This window comes from Hyperoodon ampullatus (assembly GCF_949752795.1).
Source record: "Hyperoodon ampullatus genome assembly, chromosome: 1".
Lineage (NCBI taxonomy): Eukaryota > Metazoa > Chordata > Mammalia > Artiodactyla > Ziphiidae > Hyperoodon > Hyperoodon ampullatus.
In genome coordinates, this window is record NC_136914.1 from 215,875,909 (window position 1) to 215,898,074 (window position 22,166).

General features: G+C 38.3%; 1 protein-coding gene across 1 annotated transcript in view; it reads right to left on the bottom strand.

Moving 5' to 3' along the window:
* Nucleotides 1-1,658: 1,658 nt before the first annotated feature.
* Nucleotides 1,659-22,166, bottom strand: part of PDZD8 (PDZ domain containing 8) — a gene marked incomplete at its 5' end in the record, with an annotated part of 84,532 nt that continues 64,024 nt past the window's right edge. The window contains 2 exons of the mRNA XM_079698083.1: nucleotides 1,659-4,919; nucleotides 9,811-9,973. Coding sequence (XP_079554209.1) covers nucleotides 2,716-4,919; nucleotides 9,811-9,973 — 2,367 coding nt within the window. The 3' untranslated portion in view covers nucleotides 1,659-2,715. The remainder of the gene's footprint in view (nucleotides 4,920-9,810; nucleotides 9,974-22,166) is intronic.

Sequence of the window (22,166 nt, forward strand, 5' to 3'; positions counted from 1 at the left end):
ACTACTAGATAGCATTGGCAAATCCATAAATCTGATTTTCACAGCATAAAAAAATAGTAAAACCAAAATTTAATGCTCTTAGACAATTTTCAGAATAGCAATTTTGTTTAGCAAAAGCGGACTTTGTTAAGTTTATCTTCACGGCCCAATTAAACCAGGCAATAATTCCATAGAGATGCAGCAGTCACCTTTTCCAGATGACATCAAATGAAGATATTCTTGTTTTCTGTGGTAGTTTTTATTTAATATTATTTTTTTAGCTATTGATAACATAGCATGGCAGAAAGATTACATCAGGAATGTGATATAATACAACTGTTTTCACTGAAGCCTTATACCTTACTATTCCTTAGGCTATTGGAGTGTCCCACCCCCCCCGCCCCCGCCTTGCACGAAACTACAACTGTGATGCCTCTACTGCCTCTCCCAGTAAATAGAAAAATATTGCACTACATTGAAGGTATATTTTACAAATATCATTAGCAGCATTACTGAGCTTTCCATAATTGTGGTTCTACAGAGTTAAATACTTTTAAAACATGAGTAGATTTTTATGAAACCAAAGTTTTGCATTATTTCTACAGCTCTTTCAAATGCATCAGTTTCAGCAGCATGCTTGGATGTCACTAAAACTTCCATGGTATAATCCAAAACCACCAGCCACTTACTCTGCCTTCCAGGTTGTCAGTGGTAAGTGATTTTTTATGATAAGATGACAGTTGGTTATTACATTGGGCAGATTGTTTCAAGCTATTGTTACAGAACAACATTTTAGCTTTCAGTGAATTTGGTGTATAAAGACTTCTACAGCAGTGTTCTTTTAAAATGCAAGCATGTTTAAACAAAAATGGGGGGTATACACAGATATATTTTTGTTATAAACTTGGCCAAGAAAGGTATTTAGTTTCCTAATATTTTACTTAATAATAGCAAGAATGAGAACTGGCTATTGATTTTAAAAGTGGAATGGCTTTTCTACCCATAAAAATGTTTTTATCATCCATATAACCCTTTAATTTCAATAGCTTTTTACTGTTCAGAGAACTTTTGCAGTTATGCTGTTGTTTTCCTCACAACAATCCTGTGAGGTAGAATAAATTTTGTTTATTCCTACTTTATAGCTGGGGAGCCTACAGCATGGATCCCTTTCGTGGCTTGCCTATGGTTACACAGTTCACTAATGGCCAACAGAAGAGCTTGAACTTAAACTCTTGTATGGAGTCCTGGGTTACAGACCTGGGCCAGAATCCTTACTATTATACTATGCCTTTTCCTGCCAGCCATAAAAACTGCCATCTAGTTTTAAATTCATGTCAGTTTCACTATATAGCAATTATCATAGTAGTTACCTACAAAAGGGAAAAACATGTACATATCTATTTTATAGAAATATAAAAGGCGAAAACTTTTATGGTATACCAACAGAGGTCATGCTCACATGTTTTCCCTCAGTCATGTGTTATTGGGATCCACACGATGGCCTGAGTATCAGACTAGACCTTCATTTTAAGAGAAATGGTTCCAATTCCTATGTAGCTATGCTGTAGCTATTTTTTTTTAATAAGACAGTCTGAACTACAGAAGCATTCAGAACGATCACCATTCCTTTAAGCCTGTAGGATGTCAGACAAAGCAATAAATCTATTTTGCATGATTCCTCTCCCTTACAGCATTCTCATGCATGACTATTTTTCTAAAACAAAACAGCCAAACCAGATATCAACAGGGTCATTTTAAGAACAGTCCTCTGAAACTTCAAATATCTACATGCTTTATTTCCTATGGGAGAACTGAAGATGAAAAATAATCATAAATGTTTAGTACTTCCATTTGAAAGGCAAGTGTCAACATTTTGAAAGATTATATTTCAAAATCCAACTGGTTCCTGTGTTTTTTTGTTTGTTTTAGTAATCTGGTCATCCTCTCAAAATTCTTGACCAACTGCATTCTGTATTTATTCCCTATTGCATTTTGTTTTTCAATGCAAGCTCTTCAAATTAATCACTATATTCTCACTATACTTAAATTGCACATAAGCTTTAGAAAAAAATTTCACAAAAGCATAAAAAACAAACTATATGTAAAACTTTTTTTTTTTTTTTTACTAAATCAGCATAACTAACTAAAGCTGCGGCATCTGCTTTCATGTTACATTTGGCAAAATCAAAACAAAAAGCACTCCCCCAAACCCCAAAATAACAAAACTCTCAAGCAAGTAGATATGACAAACTTCATAACACAAAGATTCAAAACCTGTTCCCTCAATGATTGCTGTTGTCAATTTGGGCATGCAGCAAATTTGTTGTTATAACTGTGATGGAAATGAAAATATTTCAAGAATCTGGACAGTATCCTATTCAACACTAATTCAAAAACTAGGAAGAGGAAGAAAAAAAACACAATGAGACATCACACCTACATAAACACGAAAAGTCAGCTTACATAATTACATAATTAGAAAAAGTTAAAAATAAATTAGTAAAAATAAATTCCCAGTATAAACCCAAAAAGCACAGCTATAAATGCAATCTGAAACAACCAATTTAGTGAGCTGGTTATGTTTTTGCTGGAAAACCACCTTTTCCACTCTAGTTCTTACACAAGCAAATAAGTGTGAAGAAGCAGGCCAAAGTGCATAATGAGGGTTTAAATGTGGTTATCTGTGGTACTTTAGATGCAACTTTTCCTCAATCACTTGAAAGTTTAAACAGACTGTTACACAGACTCAGATGGGCCAAATAAGTCATCTGATATGCTACTGAATGGCTGAGAGTCTATTAGTTGGGTTATTTCACTATCAAGGTCTTCTTCCGTATCATCTGTGTACTTGCTTATTTTTTTGGAGTGCTGGTCTAAGGACAGACTTTCTAAAGATTCAATATCTTCAATGCCTGCTCTGTAGTGGATCATAAGAAGTGTTAGAGCTTGCAGTCTTTCACCTGATTTAGCCAAAGCAGCAGAAAGAAGTGATTTTTTCCTCGTATCTGTTGTCTCTTTTTCCTCTCTAACAAGGGAATTATTATGTTCCAACTCCTGATCAATTTCATTCTGCAGTTTATCTAGCATGAACTCTAGTTTCTGGATCCTCTCCTCTGTAGGCAACCCCCTGTACAGATCACGACCGATTTCTTTAACTGCAATGAAAACGCTGTCATCCAGACCACCCTCCTTTCTCACTAATTTTATTCCTGTGTTGTTGCCCCGTTTAGAAGGGCTGTTTGGGCCACAGATCTCTGTGTCACTGCCTTCGTTGTCTGATGTGTTGGGTGTGTGTTTTGGTGAAGGTTCTACTAGATCAGTTCCTGGCTCAGAAAGGCGAGTTTTAGAGACTTGACGCAGATTTAACAAACGAGAGCTCGTATTGATAATATGTCTTGTCAAGCCTGTTGTTCTGTTGACTGACTTCCCAGCTTCAGCATCAACACGAGGGGGCAGGCCTAAGAGGGTTTCTTGTCCTTCCAGCCTGAGATTTTTCAGGGCCCGGTCTATCCGTTGATCAGTTGCTCCACAAAGAGGAGTCTCGGCTAGACACTTTTCCTGACATTTTTTATGGCAAACATAAGCACAGAACATACACTGGGAAGCAGCTTTAGTCCAAACTTTTTTCTTACAGTAATCACACCAAGTTGGGTTCTGGAACTGAGTATCCTGGAAACTATGTTTATTTTCTGTTAAACCCATCTGTCCAACAAAGTGCTCCTCTTTAGGTAGGGCAGAAACCTCTTCGACCAAATGGAGTTCTTTTTCTTTCTCTAAGTTAGTAACTACCTGGTGGTCTGGCTCTCCTTCTTTCAGATATTTGAAGTGAACAGTAATATCACCGAAACAAAATTTGTCATTGAACCCCTTCTGCATACTCAGATTACGTAGCGCGGTTCTCGTGACCATGGCCTTAGGTGATGGGGCTTCCAGTCTGAATTTGGAAAGGTATTCCATGTTCGATGTAGCTAAGCATCCTAAAGCCACCTCTTCAAGTTTTAAGCTGACATGCCCCAAACAGATGAGACCCCCTAATTTGAAAGGATCCCTGCACCACAGTGCTATGTTTAAGTACCTGTGGCAGGCTTCTATGTCAAAGAGACAGCTGGCTCTGGTTCTTGTCCATTTTCCGAGCTTATTACGATAAAGAATTTCTGATGATTCCCATGTTTGATGGTCATCTGAACTGTCCTTAGGAGGGCAGGAACTTTCTGAAGTCAAATCTTTTGCCACTTCTTGCTTTGCTAAAAACTGCTTAGCTGCAGCTGCTTCTTCTACGTGATCCAGATTTTTCGCTTGCTTTTCAGCAGGTTTATCTCCAGCAGGCGGTGGCAGCACCTTCTCTGGCTTTTCAACGAGAATATCTGGTTCTGCCTGATTTGGGGCATCAGCAGAAGGCAAAGGAACTTTGACTTGCGGTCGTGGTGGCACAGGTGGTTTGAAAGTGGATCCTTGGGTGGGTTTTGACACTTGTGCTGGTTCTGTTATCTCAGAAGATTTTAGGGCCAAGGGCTTATTTCCTTCTTTGGATGGAAGTTTTGGGGGTGGTGGGTAACTTCCTACAACTAATTTACGGTTTAAAACTGGTGATATAGTTCCAAGGGGTTTCACAGAAAGTGTTGTTGGAGTACGTTTGGGACTGTGACTTAACGACTGTGCCTCATCTTTGACCTCAGTTTGTGCTCTCACATCACTTGCTAAGTCTTCAAATTCAGAATCCAGGTCTCTGTTTTCAGCATCTACTGCCAACCCACTTGTTTCCTCTTCATAGTTTGGTTGGCATGAGCCTGACAGAAAGTTGTCTTCCAATTGTCCAAAGTTATCTTGCAGCACTGCACCCTGGTTACTCTGGCCAACAGGCCTTTCATAATATACCAGGACTCGGTCACCAGCCTGCTTGATAAGCTTCAACACTTGCAGTGTAGATGTGATTTTCACACCTGTTTTAAGATATTAAAAGGGAAACATGTAAATTACTGAAGTAAAAATTACCTAAATTCACTAAGTGTAATTGCCATTCATTCATGATTACTTAACTAATGGAAAAGTAATAGTGAAACCTCTAAAATATCTTACGGGCTTATGGATACATCAGTGTACTGATTCTTAAACACTGACTGCTCCGATGTCCTGGAAATGTTTACCTTTTCAAACCAAATGATGACATGAAAATCCTGAGGAGGGTGTCAAGCTGCTAACTCCTAATTGCTTCCCATTCCTTCCTAGGTTTAAAAGACATTTTTCCTCAGTTTGAACTGAAGTGAGCAGAGTGAGACCTATTGAAAAGGATTTTATTAACGGTTAAATCAGGCTTAAAATGATGGGAAACTGTGATTATATTGAGGGAAATTGTAAAATGCATCAGGGATTACAAGCTGTACGGTGAATGATTCATATTAAGAGACCAATGCTTGAAATAAACTTAGCAAAATATTGGGCTGGCCAAAAAGTTTGTTCTGTTAGTGAATACATTGTTCAATAAAAGTCTTGGTGAAAATGAAAAATGTCTTTTATTTTCACTTAAAACTGAACAAACTTTTTGGCCACCCCAATACTATTATGAATAGTGGATGCTTACAGATTCTTTTCAGTAGCCCTACCCATCAAACTAATCTTTTTCAGGACCAGAAAGAATAAGGAAGGCATAATAGGAAGGCTTTAAAGTTAAACAAGTTGTTTACTATCTGTATCTATATCAACAATATCTTAAGTTTTCATTTTATCTTCTAATAGGTGCTACATCAGTTAGTTCAAAATTCAAAAAGTACAGAAAGATGTACAGTGAAAAATCTCCCTTCCACCTCTATCTCCCAAACGTATTGTCCCTTTCCTGAGGCAATCAAAGCTTCTGATGTATTCTTCTAGGGATATTCTAGGTGTATCTTTTAAAGGCTCTGTTTTTTCCCTACCCTCCCCAAAACAGTACTTACCTAAGCCAACCCTTTCTGTAGGAGTTAGAGAAAGGTGAAAAGGGGTCTTTGCTTTCCAAAGGTCTTAAGGCCATCCTAAATAAATCAAAGTAACATCAGCCCCATCTAATAACCTGACTTCAGAGTTCCTCAACCTCTATATTCTCCTACTTTGGCTGCCCAGGCAAGACCATGCTTTAGACCTGGTCATCACTTGGAAGTTTTCCACATCAAAGATCTTTTACTTGGAAATTAACCTCTGATCACAATCTCCTATTTCCACCTCTAACAATCCTGTCTGCTAACTGAATCTGTTTTGAGGTAGTTGCCATGTCCAATCATTCCTCCTTTGCTCTCATGGTCCAGCTGGTCTCCTGATACCACTTGCTTTTCTCCCCAACCTCAGTTCAAGACTTCAGTGGTGTTCACATCAAGCTTTTTTATTCTTTTGCCCCAGCCCTTGCCTCTTCTACCGTCTACTGTCTTTCTGATCCCCAGCTTTGCTAGCCCCTTATCGCCCTTTCCTGCTCCTGAGCTTATCACCTGGATACAACTCCCGAGTTATACCATCTATCTGCAGCAAGGCTTTCAGTGCTGCTTTAGCATTCTTTTAATTGGTCTCTAAACAACTAAGTCTCCAAACACCAGCTTCAAACCTTTCTTATTCCCCTGAAACCCACCCTTCCTACTCTCTTTTATTCTGTAGATGACATCACCTATTTACTGAAGATCAGTAAGAAGCCACCTCTTCTCCCTGCCAGTCATTTTCAGGATTAAGCTATCTTAGAGGAGGAAGTATCCCTTGTACTTTGGACCCTACTCCCTATCCCCTTCAGGACTTTGCTCTATCAATTATCCTTGCTAAAATCTTAATTCCCTTCCTCCTTCTCCTTTAAAACCTTGTTTTCCTTGGTTTTCACAACACTGTACTAATTTGGCTCTGATCATCTCTGCTTTCTTTTTTCCGCCACCTGTATCTGTCCCTTGTATGCAAACATTCCCATGGTTTTGTCATTAGTTTCTCTGCCTTTTTGTTCTTTCCCTAGATTACACCCATTTCAGTAGTTTCAACTATCAACGTTTTCTTTGGTTGGCATCCCCTCTTCTTCACTCTAGTTGTACATTCCCAGCTACTTCTGGATATCACCACCTGGATGTTTCATTGATACTACAAATTCAGTGAAGTTAAAATCTCTCTTTGACCTTCTCATCTTCCTGTTCTCACGACTATGTGAATCAATTTGCCACCTTCCCAGTTAACCCGATCTGAATCATGGAGATGGTTGACTCCCTAGATAGATTCAGTCTGCTGTCAATCCTATTAGAGTTCCAGTCCATTTTCATTCCTGGTTCAGATCCTCCTGACTACTGGCTTCCACTATAGTAATAAACAGCTTTTTACTATGATCCCTCACTTAGATCTTCCCTATTTTAATCACCAAACATATATTGCTCCCCAGTTTTCCTAAAACATTGGCTCAAAAACCTTTAGCCTACAAACTCATACTGCAATTCAGAGCTTTCTGGTATGACTTCATGATTCATCCAGGCTTAATTTCTGCTGCTTCCCTTTAACCACACTATGTCCCAGCAAAACTGTAGTTTGACATAAATAAAAATTAAGTCCATCTAATGGTCTGAGGTAGGCAAAACACTTCAGCTCAATCTAAAATCATTCTTTGTGACTTAACATCTGCCTCTTGGGACTGTTCAGCCAAATATGGATTACTGTTCTATTGGAATATTTCAAATATACGCAAAAGCAGAGGAAATAGTGAAATGAACTCCATCATTGAGCTTAAATATAACAAATGTTTTGCCAATCTTATTTCAATTATCACCAATCTCATTACTAAATGTTTTGTTTTTTTTTTGCAGTATGTGGGCCTCTCACTGTTGTGGCCTCTCCCGGATGCACAGGCTCAGCGGCCATGGCTCACGGGCCCAGCCGCTCCGCGGCATGTGGGATCTTCCCGGACCAGGGCACGAACCCATGTCCCCTGCATCGGCAGGCGGACTCTCAAGCACTGCGCCACCAGGGAAGCCCACTAAATGTTTTTTAAATGTTGTATACCCATACAAATAAAGTATAGCTATAAAAAAAGAATGTGTATCATACCCTCCCCTTATCTCAATGAATATTATTATTATTTTTACAAATGTTAGACACGAAGAGATGACTTTTGCTTTTTCACCCTGCCTGTATTCATATTGCTTGGATTTATTTATTTATTTTTGATAACATATTTACTACTTATATAATTGAAAACAAAAATCTTTCATAAAAGGACGTAAAAAAGAAAACAATTTTATGCTGTAGGTAAAACCAAACAGGGTATATGTATACATATAAAAAATTCATACTGAATTATGATTTTTAGCTGAGGGATGACTGTTATGTTTATGTTAAATAACTATGTAACAGATGAGGTTTATTGTATAGCCTTATTATCCTAAGTGTCTATGAACCAGTATCATCATCTGGGAGCTTGTTAGAAATACAGAACCTGGAGCCCCACCCCAGGTCTACTGAATCAGAATCCACATTTTAACACCACGCCTGGGTGATTGGAATACACAAGAGAGTTTGAAAAGCACTGTTTATGACATAATCAGAGGGATTTCCATGTGAAATATTGACTTAGTGGGGCTTCCAGGTATGCAATTAAATAATTTTCATTATTTTATTGTCATGATGGATATGAATTAAAGGTAGAGTTTCTTCAACATATAACCAAAGACAACTGCTCCTTAATTTAGGAACTAATCTACCTTGTTATTTATTGTTTTAGCTGTGAGAGAATATTCCATGTTGCCTTTAAAAGCTCAACTGTAACCAACCATGGGTTCAAGAAATCTCTTGACAAGCCTAGAATGGGTGGGCCAGGTACTACAAAGGTCTGAAAAGGTTTGGACTTCTCCCCCACTGGTGTCCACAGTGAGTCTTAGTGCTTATTTATAAACATGCAAGCAAATAATCTGCCTAACAGTAGAGAGTTTTTGTTTTTATCAATCCAACTGATAGGAAGGCATGCAGGTGACACATTTTTCTGCCAGTGACAGTGATTTGGGCTGCACTCTGAATGACAATCTACTAACAAATGGCTGGCCAGTCAGGAACAATAGGGGCAACCAATATGGGGCCACAGGACAGTTCAGGTATTCCCTCTTAGACAAGGAATCTCTCTCCTGTTAATTATCTAGTCCTAAGTGATGGGGGCAGTAGTGCTAACATTGTCAGTTTTAGGCTCAGAGTAGTAATGGTGGTGGCCACACAGAAAGATAACTGTTGACCTGCCCTTTCTTTCACATTCAATAAAAAAAAATAGAAGTAGAAGGAGGAAAATGGTCTAAAGATGAAATATTTTCAAGATTTATAATTAGAACTAAAATGACGTGTTTTAATTTTTTAAGGCTTCCTTCACATTTTTATTTATAGTATAGTTATTACTTTCTTTCCATTGTAAAAGTAACGTGCTTATAGAAATAAAGAAGGAAGAGGGACTTCCCTGGTGGCGCAGTAGTTAAGAATCCACCTGCCATTGCAGGGGACATGCCCAGGTTCGAGCCCTGGCCTGGGAAGATCCCACATGCCGTGGAGCAACTAAGTCCATGTGCCACAACTACTGAGCCTGCGCTCTAGAGCCCACGAGCCACAACTACTGAGCCCGCGCACCTAGAGCCCGTGCTCCACAACAAGAGAAGCCACTGCAATGAGAAGACCACGCACCGCAACGAAGAGTAGACCCCGCTCACTGCAACTAGAGAAAGCCCGCACGCAGCCATGAAGACCCAACACAGCCAAAAATAAAAAATAATAATAAAAAAAAAAGAAATAAAGAAGGAAGAGAGGAAAAATCCCCACATCTGTTCTCTGGTTTTCTCTGTACATGTCAGGTATGTTGCACATCAGCATAATTACCTCCAATAGCAATCAGTCGATCTCCCCGCTGAAGATCAGCGATTGCAGCAGGTGAGTTGGGGGCCACGGTCTCAATTAGGACATGCCCAGCATACCCGTCAGTTGACTGGACAAGACGAAGTGTAAGTCCGACACTTTGTAAATTCCCCTTTATTAATTCAACCTTTGATAAAGATAAGAAAATGAAAACAGATTCAATGGGTTCACAGTAGTGGAGTGAGAAAACACTTAACACATTGAGAGCACTACAGTGGACGCTGACTTTTATACCATGGTGATTATTATTACAGACTAATAAAGGAGGGAGGAAATCTTTTATTGTGACAATATAAATTAACATATGCTCAGACTGCACATTTGTGCCATCGAACCTTAAATGATGAGGTGAAAATAAACAAATAGAAATCCTAAATATTTTTCCTACATCTGGTATAGCATGTGGCATGCACTTGTTAAACTCTGACATCATTACCAAAGATGATTTGGTTTTTAAGGTTTTATTACAGAAAATTTAAAAAATATACAAAAGCACAAAGAATAATTAAAATGAACCCTGTGGTAGGTTATAAAATATAGTATCAAATTCTCCTTGACTTGAATGCATGTCCCTTTGCAATTAATACTTTACCAGACCTGCCATTAGAGGTATACCTGTTTCTCCATCCTTCTCTCAGCAACCAATATAACTAGAAAAAACAGACGAAGACATAGACGATCTGAACATGATCAACCTTGACTTAAATGACATTTATAGAACACTATACCTAACAATGCCAGAATACACATTCTTTTCAGGTACACCTGGTAAGTCCAGGATGTGCTATGGTCATAAAACAAGCGTTGATACATTTAAAAAGACTGAAATCCAAGATACATTCTTTGAATGGAATTAAATTAGCAATCAATTAACAATAAGAAACCTAGAAAAACCCCCAAACATTTGGAAAGTAAAACAACACACTTTAAGTAATTCATGGTCAAAGAAGAAATCAGAAGGGAAATTAAAAAGTATTTTGGGGACTTCCCTGGTGGTGCGGTGGTTGAGAATCAACCTGCCAATGCAGGGGACACAGGTTCGAGCCCTGGTCCGGGAAGATTCCACATGCTGTGGAGCAACTAAGCCCGTGCGCCACAACTACTGAGCCTGCGAGCCACAACTGATGAGCCCGTGTGCCACAACTACTGAAGCCTGTGCGCCTAGAGCCTGTGCTCTGCAACAAGAGAAGCCACCGCAATGAGAAGCCCCTGCACTGCAATGAAGAGTAGCCCCTGCTCGCCACAACTAGAGAAAGCTCGCGTGCAGCAACCAAGACCCGACACAGCCATAAAAAAATTAATTTATATTAAAAAAAATATTCTGAGTGGAATGATGATGAAAATACAATCTATCAAAACTTGTGGGATGCAACTAAAACAGTGTTTAGAGGAAATTTATAGCTTTAAATACTTATATCAGGAAAAAAATTCTAAAATTAGTGATCTCAGTTCCTTCCTTAAAAAACTAGAAACCCCAAAGTAGAAGGAAAGAAGAACAGAAATCAATGTAATAGAAACGAAAACAGAGAAATCATGAAAGCTGATTCAGTGAAATAGTCAATAAAACTGATAAGCCTCTAGGATAGACTGATAAAGAAAAATGTGTACTACCAAAATCAAAATAAAAGGGGAATATCACTATAGAATATAGAGACATTAAGAGAGTAGGCAACATTATACACAACTTTATGTCAATACATTTGACAACCTAGATGAAAAGGAAAAATTTCCTTGAAAGATAACAAATGAGAAAAACTGACTAAAGAAATAGAAAATTTGAACACCCCTATATCAATTAAAAACATCAAATTCATAAACCTTTGCACAAAAAAAATCCCTCCAGGTCTAGACTGCTTCATTGTGAATTGTTGAAATAACAATCTTACTTGGAATCTTTTAGAAATAGAGAAGGAGGGTATGCTTCCTAAATCATGTGTTAAGGCCAGTGTAACCCTAATTCCCAAACCCAGACAAGAAAGCAGAACTACAGACTAATATTTCTAATGTTCAAATATGGATGCAAAATTTCTTAACAAAATTTTAGGGAATTCAACCCAATAATATATGAAAAGGATAATAATCATAACCAAGTGGAGTTGATTCTAGGAATTCAAGGTTGATTCAAGCACCCAGGAGTCAATTAGTATAAGTCACCATATTAAGAAAAGAAAGGAGAAAACCATATAAATACTTTAATAGCCGCAAAAAAAATCAACATCCATTTATGATAAAAGCCCCCAACAAAATAGAGCTACAAGGGAACATCCTAAATCTGATTATTGGCATCTACAAAAATCTATAAATAACATAATACTCAAGGGTGAAAGACCTGTTTTCTACCCAAGATCAGGAACAAAGCAAGGATTTCTGTTCTTACCACTTCAATTCATTATTATACTGGGGGGTATAGTTAGGGTCATGATGTAAGAAAAAGGGAAGACATAAAGAATGGAAAGGGAGAAGAAAAATGGTCTTTATTTGCATATAATATGACCCTATACATGGATAATCCCAAGAAATCTACAAAACAACGTTTAGAACTAATAAGTGAAATTAGGTCACAGACTACAAGGTCAATATACAAAAGGCAAATATGTTTCTATATATTACCAACAAATAATTAGAAAATAAAGAAACCAAATTAATTTGTAATAGCATAAAAATACTTAGGATTAAATTTTTAAAATTTATCTTTTATTGAGGTAACTGGTTTATAACATTATATAAGTTTCACGTGTACATTATATTTCTACTTCTGTATACACTACAGTGTGCACTCATCAAAAATTTAGTTTCCATCTATCACCATACAACTAATCCCCTTTATCCATTTCACCACCACCTCTCCTCCTGGCCCCTTCCTCTCTGGTAACCAGTACTTTGTTCTCTATATCAACATGTTTGTTTTTGTTTGGTTTGTTCATTTATTTTGTTTTTATTTGTTTATATTCCACAGTATGAGTAAAATCATAAGGTCTTGTCTTTCTCTGACTTACTTCATTTAGCACAATGCCCTCAAGGTCCATCCATGTTGTCACAAATGGCAAGATTTCATCTTTTTTTTTTTATGGATAAGTAGTATTCCATTGTGTGTGTGTGGGGGGGGTATATATATATATATATATATATATATATATATATATATATATATACACCACATCTTCTTTTAGGATTACATTTAATTGAAGATATACAAAACCTGTATGCTGAAAACTTCTGCAAAGGGAAATTAAAGAAGACCTAAATAAATGAAGAATGACACCATGTTCACGGATTGGAAAACTCATTATTGTTAAGATGCCAATTCCTCCCAAATTTATCTACAGATTCAAAGTAATCCCAGTAAAAATCTTTGCAGGCCTTTGGAAAGGTAAAAGACCTAGAATAATCAAGCCATCCTTAAATAGAACAAGGCTGAAGGACTTATACTACCTAATTTCAAGGCTTACTATATAATGTTAGCGTAATTAAGACAGTGTGGTATTAGCCTAAGGACAGATATCAGTTGTAGAAATTAACATCATCATTTCTTAAGATATCAAATTTTAGACAACGTGTTGACTTCCTACTATAATAGATAAGGAGGATAGTCCATTCTCCTGCCCCCAAATTACAGTAGAGTTACATCATTATTTTTAGTTCCTCTACATAACCTCTTTATAACTTTAATTAATATACGTATACCCCTATATTTCTTATTTCATCAACTACAGACAATATCTCTCTTGATACTAGGACTTCCCCTTCACTTCTCCCCTTTATACCTTCTACCTTCTAAACTCTACCATGAAAGTTGATAACTATTATATTAATTTTTAAACTATTTTTAAGCTATCAAGGTTGACTGAAAGTCAGTCATGTTTATAATATTGTGACTATATAAATATTATTTATTGAGAACCTGGACATCTTTACATTTTCTGTCTTGTATAGCCTTTTGCTTTTCTTGGAGGTTTTTCTTTCAACAACATAGCTTTCACTTTAAATGTAGGATTTATGTAAGTACTGCTTCTGCAATTAGCTCTTAAATTCACCTATCCATTTGTTTACATATTAAATTATTTAGCACTCAGTCAAAGCGAAGTTTTTCTTTACCCCTCCACCCTACTCCTGCCTAAAAAGAAGCCAGTTAATAAATGTAGAAGGAATGAGCAGATTTGAAAAATCACCCAAAAGGGGAGAGAAACATTTAGATTAAAAAAGAGAGAGAGAGAGAGAGAGACAAAGAAAGACTAAAGAGTTGGAACAACCGAATGTAATGTCTGAATCTTGGTAAGATCCTAGTTCAGGGACAAAAAATCTACAAAAACATTTATGGGACACTGGGAACATTTTAATATAGACTGAAACTTTGGTGAAATTAAGGAATTATTAATTTTCTTATGTGTGATGGTGGTTATTGTAGTTATGTAAAATGTTCTATTTTTAGAAGATTCATACTGAAATATTTAGAGGTGAAATATGATGTCTTCAACAATGTCTTTCTCAGATGCAGAGCTATGAAAAGTTTCAGTATTTATTATTATACTTATTAGTAAGACCCAGCACTACTAGTTAAAACAGGATACAAAAGGAAATTTAAAAGCCAATCTGCTGTGAATGAACTCAATATACAGCTGAGGAAACAAGGCAAACATATTATGAAACAAACATCAATTCAGGGCATTAGAATATTTAAACTATCTTGTATCGTTCAAACCTTAATTTACTTTTACAGGATCAAGACTGAGAAGCTAATTTTATGATCATATGACTTTAAAAACTATCCCATTAGAAAAGACAAAGACTGACTGATGTTGACATTCAGTAAGAGAACAGCAGCCAGTTCCAACCCACTAGAAGAATGGGCTCAAGCATGGTCTTTACTTCCAAAGAACAGAAATCATACCAATGGTGGTAAATATCTACCTTTTCACAAAATTATGTTTTCATCCTGCTAGAAGGTTTCCTCTATGTAGTAGACTAAAGACATATCAAATGAAAGGAAAAGGAAGGGGCTGAAAAAAGGAATAGCAGAGAGAGAAAAAATTGTATTTCTTATGGACAAATAAAAGCATAGTGAAGAAAAAGTGAACATGGAACAATATTATATTTTCCTTTGGGTTGCTGATCATGAAATCTTTATTAAAAAAAAGAAAAGCAGGATGAAAGTGGAGGTAAAATGTCTGATAACAAATACAGGAATAGATTATGGATGGGAGACCTTCAGTCAATTCTAACAATCATGTAATAACTTTTCCTTGCTCATAAAAAGCCAATTAGATGTTTTTAAGTCCACCAAAATATGGGTACTCCTCTATTCCAAAAGATAAGCTATGATTAAGGAAAAATTAACATCTACAGAACTCATTTTGTCTGCAAAGAGAGAGAGGCCTGACAGTGATTTAGTTTCTAGTTCCAGTTTGTTGCTAAGGCCTGGCTGTACTCCTACTAAAAGCTATGCAGAGCCTAGCCCACACAACCATGAACAGTGGCCCTGACACCTGACTGTGGCATGAAATACCATGGAATCCTCAAAATAAGCACACCTTTTTTGCTTAAGTGAGTTTTAGTAGGTATCTGTTTCAAACGGGTTCTGGCTTACTAGGCACCGTGTTAGAGACCATCATATACAATATCTCATTAAACTCAAAGTGCTGTATCTATTAACTACAAAGCTACAAATACATTATAAATGTAGGATGGGATCTGCCCGAGCCTAGCCGGGGGCCTCTGCCGCCCGCCCTTGCAGGGACTTAGCACCTGCAAGATGGGTCAGAGAAGGGGAGGAGCACCTGGGCCAGTGCTATACCAGCAGCTCCTCCTGACACCAGAGGCTGCCCCTTCTGCAGATAGGGGCCTGTCCAGGAGGTGATGGGGGCTCAGGGCTTCAGAAGTGTGGTGCTATCCTCACCATCGTCCTACAGAGTAAAGCCAAGTCCCCCTAAAACAGAGTTCCCTTACTGAGTTTACAGTTACTCTATCTAAAATTTTATTTCCTTTCTTTGTCACCTCTTACCCCAATCCTGTGCTAACTGAACATTAATCAACTAGAGTCAGATGGCTAAGATTACTATTGTTAACATCATTAATGTACCAAAATTGCTGCTGTAGATATCATCATTAACATACCAACTCAAGTTGTTTCTCCAGCGCAACATGAGCTAACAGACCCCTGAACTATGGACCACCTGGCCTGAGAATCATAAAACAGAGACATCCTGACTGCTTAAACCATGATAAAGAAATGTCACATAGGACTTCCCTGGTGGCACAGTGGTTAAGAATCTGCCTGCCAATGCAGGGGACACCGGTTTGAGCCATGGTCGGGGAAAATCCCACATGCCATGGAGCAACTAAGCCCGTGCGCCACAACCTCTGCTCTAGAGCCCGTGAGCCACAACTGCTGAGCCCGTGTGCCACAACTACTGAAGCCCGCGCACCTAGAGCCCGTGCTCTGCAACAAGAGAAGCCACTGCAATGAGAAGCCCGCACACCGCAACCAAGAGGAGCCCCATGCTCACCGCAACTAGAGAAAGCCTGTGCACAGCAATGAAGACCTAACACAGCCAAAAATAAATTAATTAATTTAAAAAAAAGAAAAAGAAATGTCACATACAGTATGGGATTGAGAGATACAAACTACTGCACACAAAATAGATAAGCAACAGACATTTACTGTATAGCACAGGGAACTATATTCAATATCTTGCAATAACCTATAATGGAAAATAATCTGAAAAAATACATACATAAAACTGAATCACTGTGCTGTACACCTGAAACTAACACAATATTGTAAATCAACTATATTTCAATTACAAAAAAAGAAAAAAAAAGAAATGTCACATAGAGTAACCTAGGGGTTACCAGTGGGGAGAAGGAAGAGGGAAGGGACAAGATAGGGGTAGGGGGTTAAAAGCAACAAACTACTATGTACAAAATAAATAAGCTACAAAGATATATTGTACAGCACAAGGAATATAGCCAATATTTTAGAATAACTATAAATGGAATATAACCTATAAAATTATGAATCACTATGTTGTACACCTGAAACTTATATAATACTGTATATCAACTACCCCTCAATTAAAAAATATCACATATTAATAAAAAAGAAATGTCACAAGTTGATGATTAATCCCAGCCTCTTTGTTCTTCCCCTTTAAAAAAGCCCCTCAATCAAAGTCCAAATTGGAGTGGATCAGAGACTTGTTTCCCACTCTCTTGCTTGGCACCCTGCAAATAAACCCTTACTTTGATTCAAACACGTGCTGTCAGTGTTGGGCTTTCACCTCCTTCTGCACCTTTACATTATGGACCAGGAATGGTTTTCCCATTATGGAATGGGAATGGTTATCTGCATCTAAAAGCCTACTGTTAAAAAGTTCAGTTTTATACATGTGTTGTGTACATATGTGTACAGGTTATTGTGTCACTTCTCCCTTTCCTGTCCCCTTACTCTATTAAAAAAGCTAGGAAATAGTCCTCATAGTCCACATGAGCCCTTGCTCCATAACAAGAGGACGCCCCAGGCTGGCAGCTGCAGGTCCTGGAGTGTTAGCGACAGAGAAGGTCTCTGAAGGGTGCAGGCCCAGGCACCTCCAAACTCATAAGCTGCGTCCCCAGGCTTGAGCTGCTGTCCCAACTCCCAGGAGCAGTGCGGTGGGCTTCGGAGAGTCTGGGAGGAGTGGAGAACTGTTGGAGGCCATCCTTGCTGGGCCAGGAGCACACCCCTGCTCCCTGCCCTTGTAGCACCCTCCATGTGCTAAATAAAGTGGGCTTTATTATCTGCAACTCATATTTTAGTAGTTGATTATACTCTGAACTGTTATGAAGAAATTCTTTAATATTGTTGTCAACATAGATAATCAATAAACCAATCTATCATAGGAATAGAAAAAAAAAAGTAGGATGTAAAGTGCTTTCTCTGTGGCTTAGCCTGTGTCAATTGGCCTGAATTTTGTTGAAACCAAAAGATAAACTTCTATTGGAAGAGAAATACTATTTTTAGTATTTTTTTGCATGACATACCAAAAAAAAGTTTATCAATTGTCAAGAATTGCTGACACATACTAAACAGCAATTACATGAGCTTAATCACTAGTCAACACATACAAGATTGCAGACAGCCTGCATTTAACTTCACCAATCATGTTAGGCACAGGTTAAAAAATTCTAGCTGTGAGCTTCCCTGGTGGCACAGTGGTTGAGAATCTGCCTGCCAATGCAGGGGACACGGGTTCGGGCCCTGGTCTGGGAGGGTCCCACATGCCGTGGAGCAACTAGGCCCATGAGCCACAACTACTGAGCCTGTGCGTCTGGAGCTTGTACTCCGCAACAAGAGAGGCCGCGACAGTGAGAGGCCCGCGCACCGCGATGAGGAGTGGCCCCCACTTGCCACAACTAGAGATAGCCCTCGCACAGAAACGAAGACCCAACACAGCAAAAATAAATAAAAAATTAATTAATAAAAGAAAGCTGTTGTATTAAAAAAAAAATTCTAGCTGTATGTGTACCTATCTGGTGGAGAGCAATTTAGTAAAAACACCAAGATAGCCTTTAAGAGCTCTCACACTCTGACATCCTTTTAGCCTTTCCTGGACCCAGCTGGGATGCCTTATTTTCACCTTGCGGGGGGCAGGGTGGGGAACAACATATTGATTTTTTAATCCCTTCCTAACATGGACATAATTTTATACAATGGATAAGAAGAGGATATATTTTAATAACACATCAATATAACTCTTTTACAAACTGTTCTCTCTTACTTGAGCTTGTAACATTGAGCAAAAAACCAAAAATGCAAGAAAGAGTAAAAGGATCACTAAGTGAAAGACCCTGAATAACTGTGACCAGGTATACTTTTGAGTATTCCTTCATCAAAAAATCTTCTGAAAAAGACATCATGAGGACTATTTCCTAGCTTTTTTAGTAGAGTAGGGGGACAGGAAAGGGAAAAGTGACACAATAACCTATACATGTACACAACACCTGTATAAAACTGAACTTTTTAACAGTAGGTTTTTAGATGCAGATAACCATTCCCATTCCATAATGGGATAACCATTCCTGGTCCATAACGTAAGCCAATACCTATTCTACCAGAATTCTCATTATATTAAAATAAAAAAAAGATGCCCATGATATTCAGGCATATTGGTGTATTCTCTACCTCCTTTCCCCAAAATGAAATGATGGTAATATTTTCAGAAAACCAATACTGACCTAAAAAAACACATATTTAACATAACCTATTACAAGACTGCTGAGGAAGAAAAGTAATGGAAAAAAATGCATTAAGTGATTCACTCACTCATTCAAGTGCTTAGGCACTGTGAACAACTTAGATGAGCTTCCCTGGCCTCATAGTAGTAGAAAAGGTAGGCATGAACAAATAATTACTTGTGTGACTTAATAGGACTCACCTAACTAACATTTAGAGAGCAGAGAAGGCATTCCTAAAAAACAAGTTTAATTTGACACCTGAAGGATTAGTAGTAGTTTGCTAGGCCAGGTCAGAAGTGGAGGCAATATATCTGAGAGCGGCAGGTTTGAAGGGAGGAGATGAGGGCTAGCATAACATATTTGAGGAAGTGAAAAAAGTTCAGTATTACAGCTCTTTGACAAGTTTCAGTCTATGTGAAGAGGGAGGGAATCTTGGTTCATTCAGCTGAAAGATATCTTAAAAGAAAGCAGCATAACATCAATTCCATTACCGATTTCATGCCCTAAATAGTCAAAGTTAATAAATGGTAAACGGTATAAAAAGCATTTGGATGTGCTAATTAATGCTATGATGTGGCTGAAAACTTGAAAGCAAGTAATATTTAATCCACATGGATCCATCCAAGCCCTTTTAAAAATAATCCCAATTTCATGAATATTATCAGAAGACGAAGGTTTTTTCCCTAAAAAAACAACAACAAACTTAAAGTCAAATGTTTAAAAGTGAAGCAAGTTTCAAATTACTTCAAAGTTTGATTGCTTGCTAAAAAACATACCATTTACAAGAAACTTCCATAAAGATACTTGTATTTGTAAACCATTAAGTGCTTCTCCTTTCAAAGGATACTTCAACATTATCCATATTCCCCAAACTCAAGTACTCTCAAGGCCATAAAGTACAAAACTAGGGGGTCAGAAAACAAACCTCTCCCATGGATACATTGTATTTACCTAATCAAAGTTTGAATGTTGAGAAAGAAGGCACTTCAGAAATTGCTAAATGAAGGCTGAGGCCCTGAAAATAAATCATAAAGTTCTCCCTGCTTTTCTCAGGGAAATCTGCTGTTGAGATAAGCACACTTGTCACTTGGAGAGACTGCTTAGACTGACCCCTCACAGATAATAATGAAAGACAGAATGCCCTAGTTCTGAAATCCTACACACAATGGCCAAAATGGTGAGAAGTACAGAAACAGGTCTGACTTGGGCAGCACACATGCAAGCTCTAAATTCCTGGGCTAGCTCAGCCCAGCCTTGCTGTCTGCCTGGCCCCAGGACCAGCCAAGATTCAAGGGGAAAGGTCTCTGGACTAATACTTTCCCACCTATCTGGGAGAACTGAAACCTAAATCTCCTTTCTCCCTTCCTTCATTCTCCTGTGCAGTGGATAAGGCCCAGAGCCAGCCACCAAAGACCCAGGACAACAAGGTTAAACGAGGAAGGGAAAGTACACTTAACACAGCTCTTTTCAGATGGTTAGGGGCCAGATTACCTCAGGGCAGTGATGGCCTGGAACAACAGAAGAGCCTTCTCTAGGAGCGATTTTTTTTTGAGAAGAAAAAGATGCCAGACGGCTAGTGGCAAATAGCATCTGATTCCAAAAGGGGGGTGCCTTGAAGAAGGAGCCATCTACATAGTTTAATCCCTGTCGTTAAACGTTTCTTGGAAGGGCATTTCCTATTCATTGTAGTAGTCAATTACTACTGCACTGATCTGCAGTGGTTTTGTTGCCTATATTTTTTTTTTTTTTTTTTTTTTTTTTTTTTTTTTTTTTGCGGTACGCGGGCCTCTCACTGTTGTGGCCTCTCCCGTTGCGGAGCACAGGCTCCGGATGCGCAGGCTCAGCGGCCATGGCTCACGGGCCCAGCCGCTCCGCGGCATATGGGATCCTCCCAGACCGGGGCACGAACCCGTATCCCCTGCATCAGCAGGCGGACTCTCAACCACTGCGCCACCAGGGAGGCCCTTGCCTATATTTTTTAAAAATTGAAAACATGCACCCGGTCAGCTACAACAGGGGCTTTTGTAGACTGTCTAAGGAACCTATATAGAACAGTTTATATGGGAAACTCCTGTTTCTGTCAAGTCAAACCTCTACCCTCTCCTCCTCCTCCAGGTCTCTTTTCAGTACCAGGCCCGCTCTCCAGCTTTACCTACTTTCTCATAGGTTACAGAGATTTGACCTGCTTTCCCTTCCTTTTTAAAAGCTGACACCACCTAGCATCCTGGCTTCCTACTTCTATTACCCCAGAAAAGTGTACTATTCCTCTGGCTGGGGAAACATCTTAAACATGGGTAGAATTAGAGTAACAAGTACAGAGAGTCTAAGAGCAATTAGCGTATAAACTCAAGCTTTCAAAAATTCATGCCTGAAAGTAGAACTATTTGTTTATGCCAACCAAATACCCTGGATATTCTGAGATTATTCAAATTTTTAAAATGGTCTTCGGTGGGACAGGGAAGGTGGGAGGGAGATGCAAGAGGGAGGGGATATGGGGATATATGTATACGTATAGCTGATTCACTTTGTTATACAGCAGAAAGTAACAAACCACTGTAAAGCAATTATACTTCAATGAAGATGTTAAAAAAAAAGTTGTTCTATTATTGCAGCATCCAAATATTTCTGTCAGAAAGCCACTTGAGTTTACAAAATTTGGTTTCTGTGTTCATGAAATACAATACAGCTCCTTTGGTCAAAGTAACCAAAACTCTACATGCTAAGGACTTCCAGAAGGTGACTAAAAATCATCATTTTTGATGGGCCATTGTACAGATCACCTTTACTTGGCTTGCTTTGAGACGTGGCAATTGAATTCTGAATATCAGGGACCCAGGCAATTATGACTAGAGTATTAAAGATTTATCCCCAAACTCTGATTTATATTTGAGAGGTCAAGATTTCTAAAACTAGAACAACTTTTATATTAAATAAGTTACTGAGCCGTTTGCAAGGGGAACTTCGATGTACAACAAACTCAGCACAGAGTGTGTTAGAGGTGTAACTTTCTGGTCATTTGCTTGAATACCAGATTTCAAACCAATTTGTTTACAGTTACAGGGCACAGATTTCGGTTACAGGGCACGGATTACTGCACAGATTACAGGGAC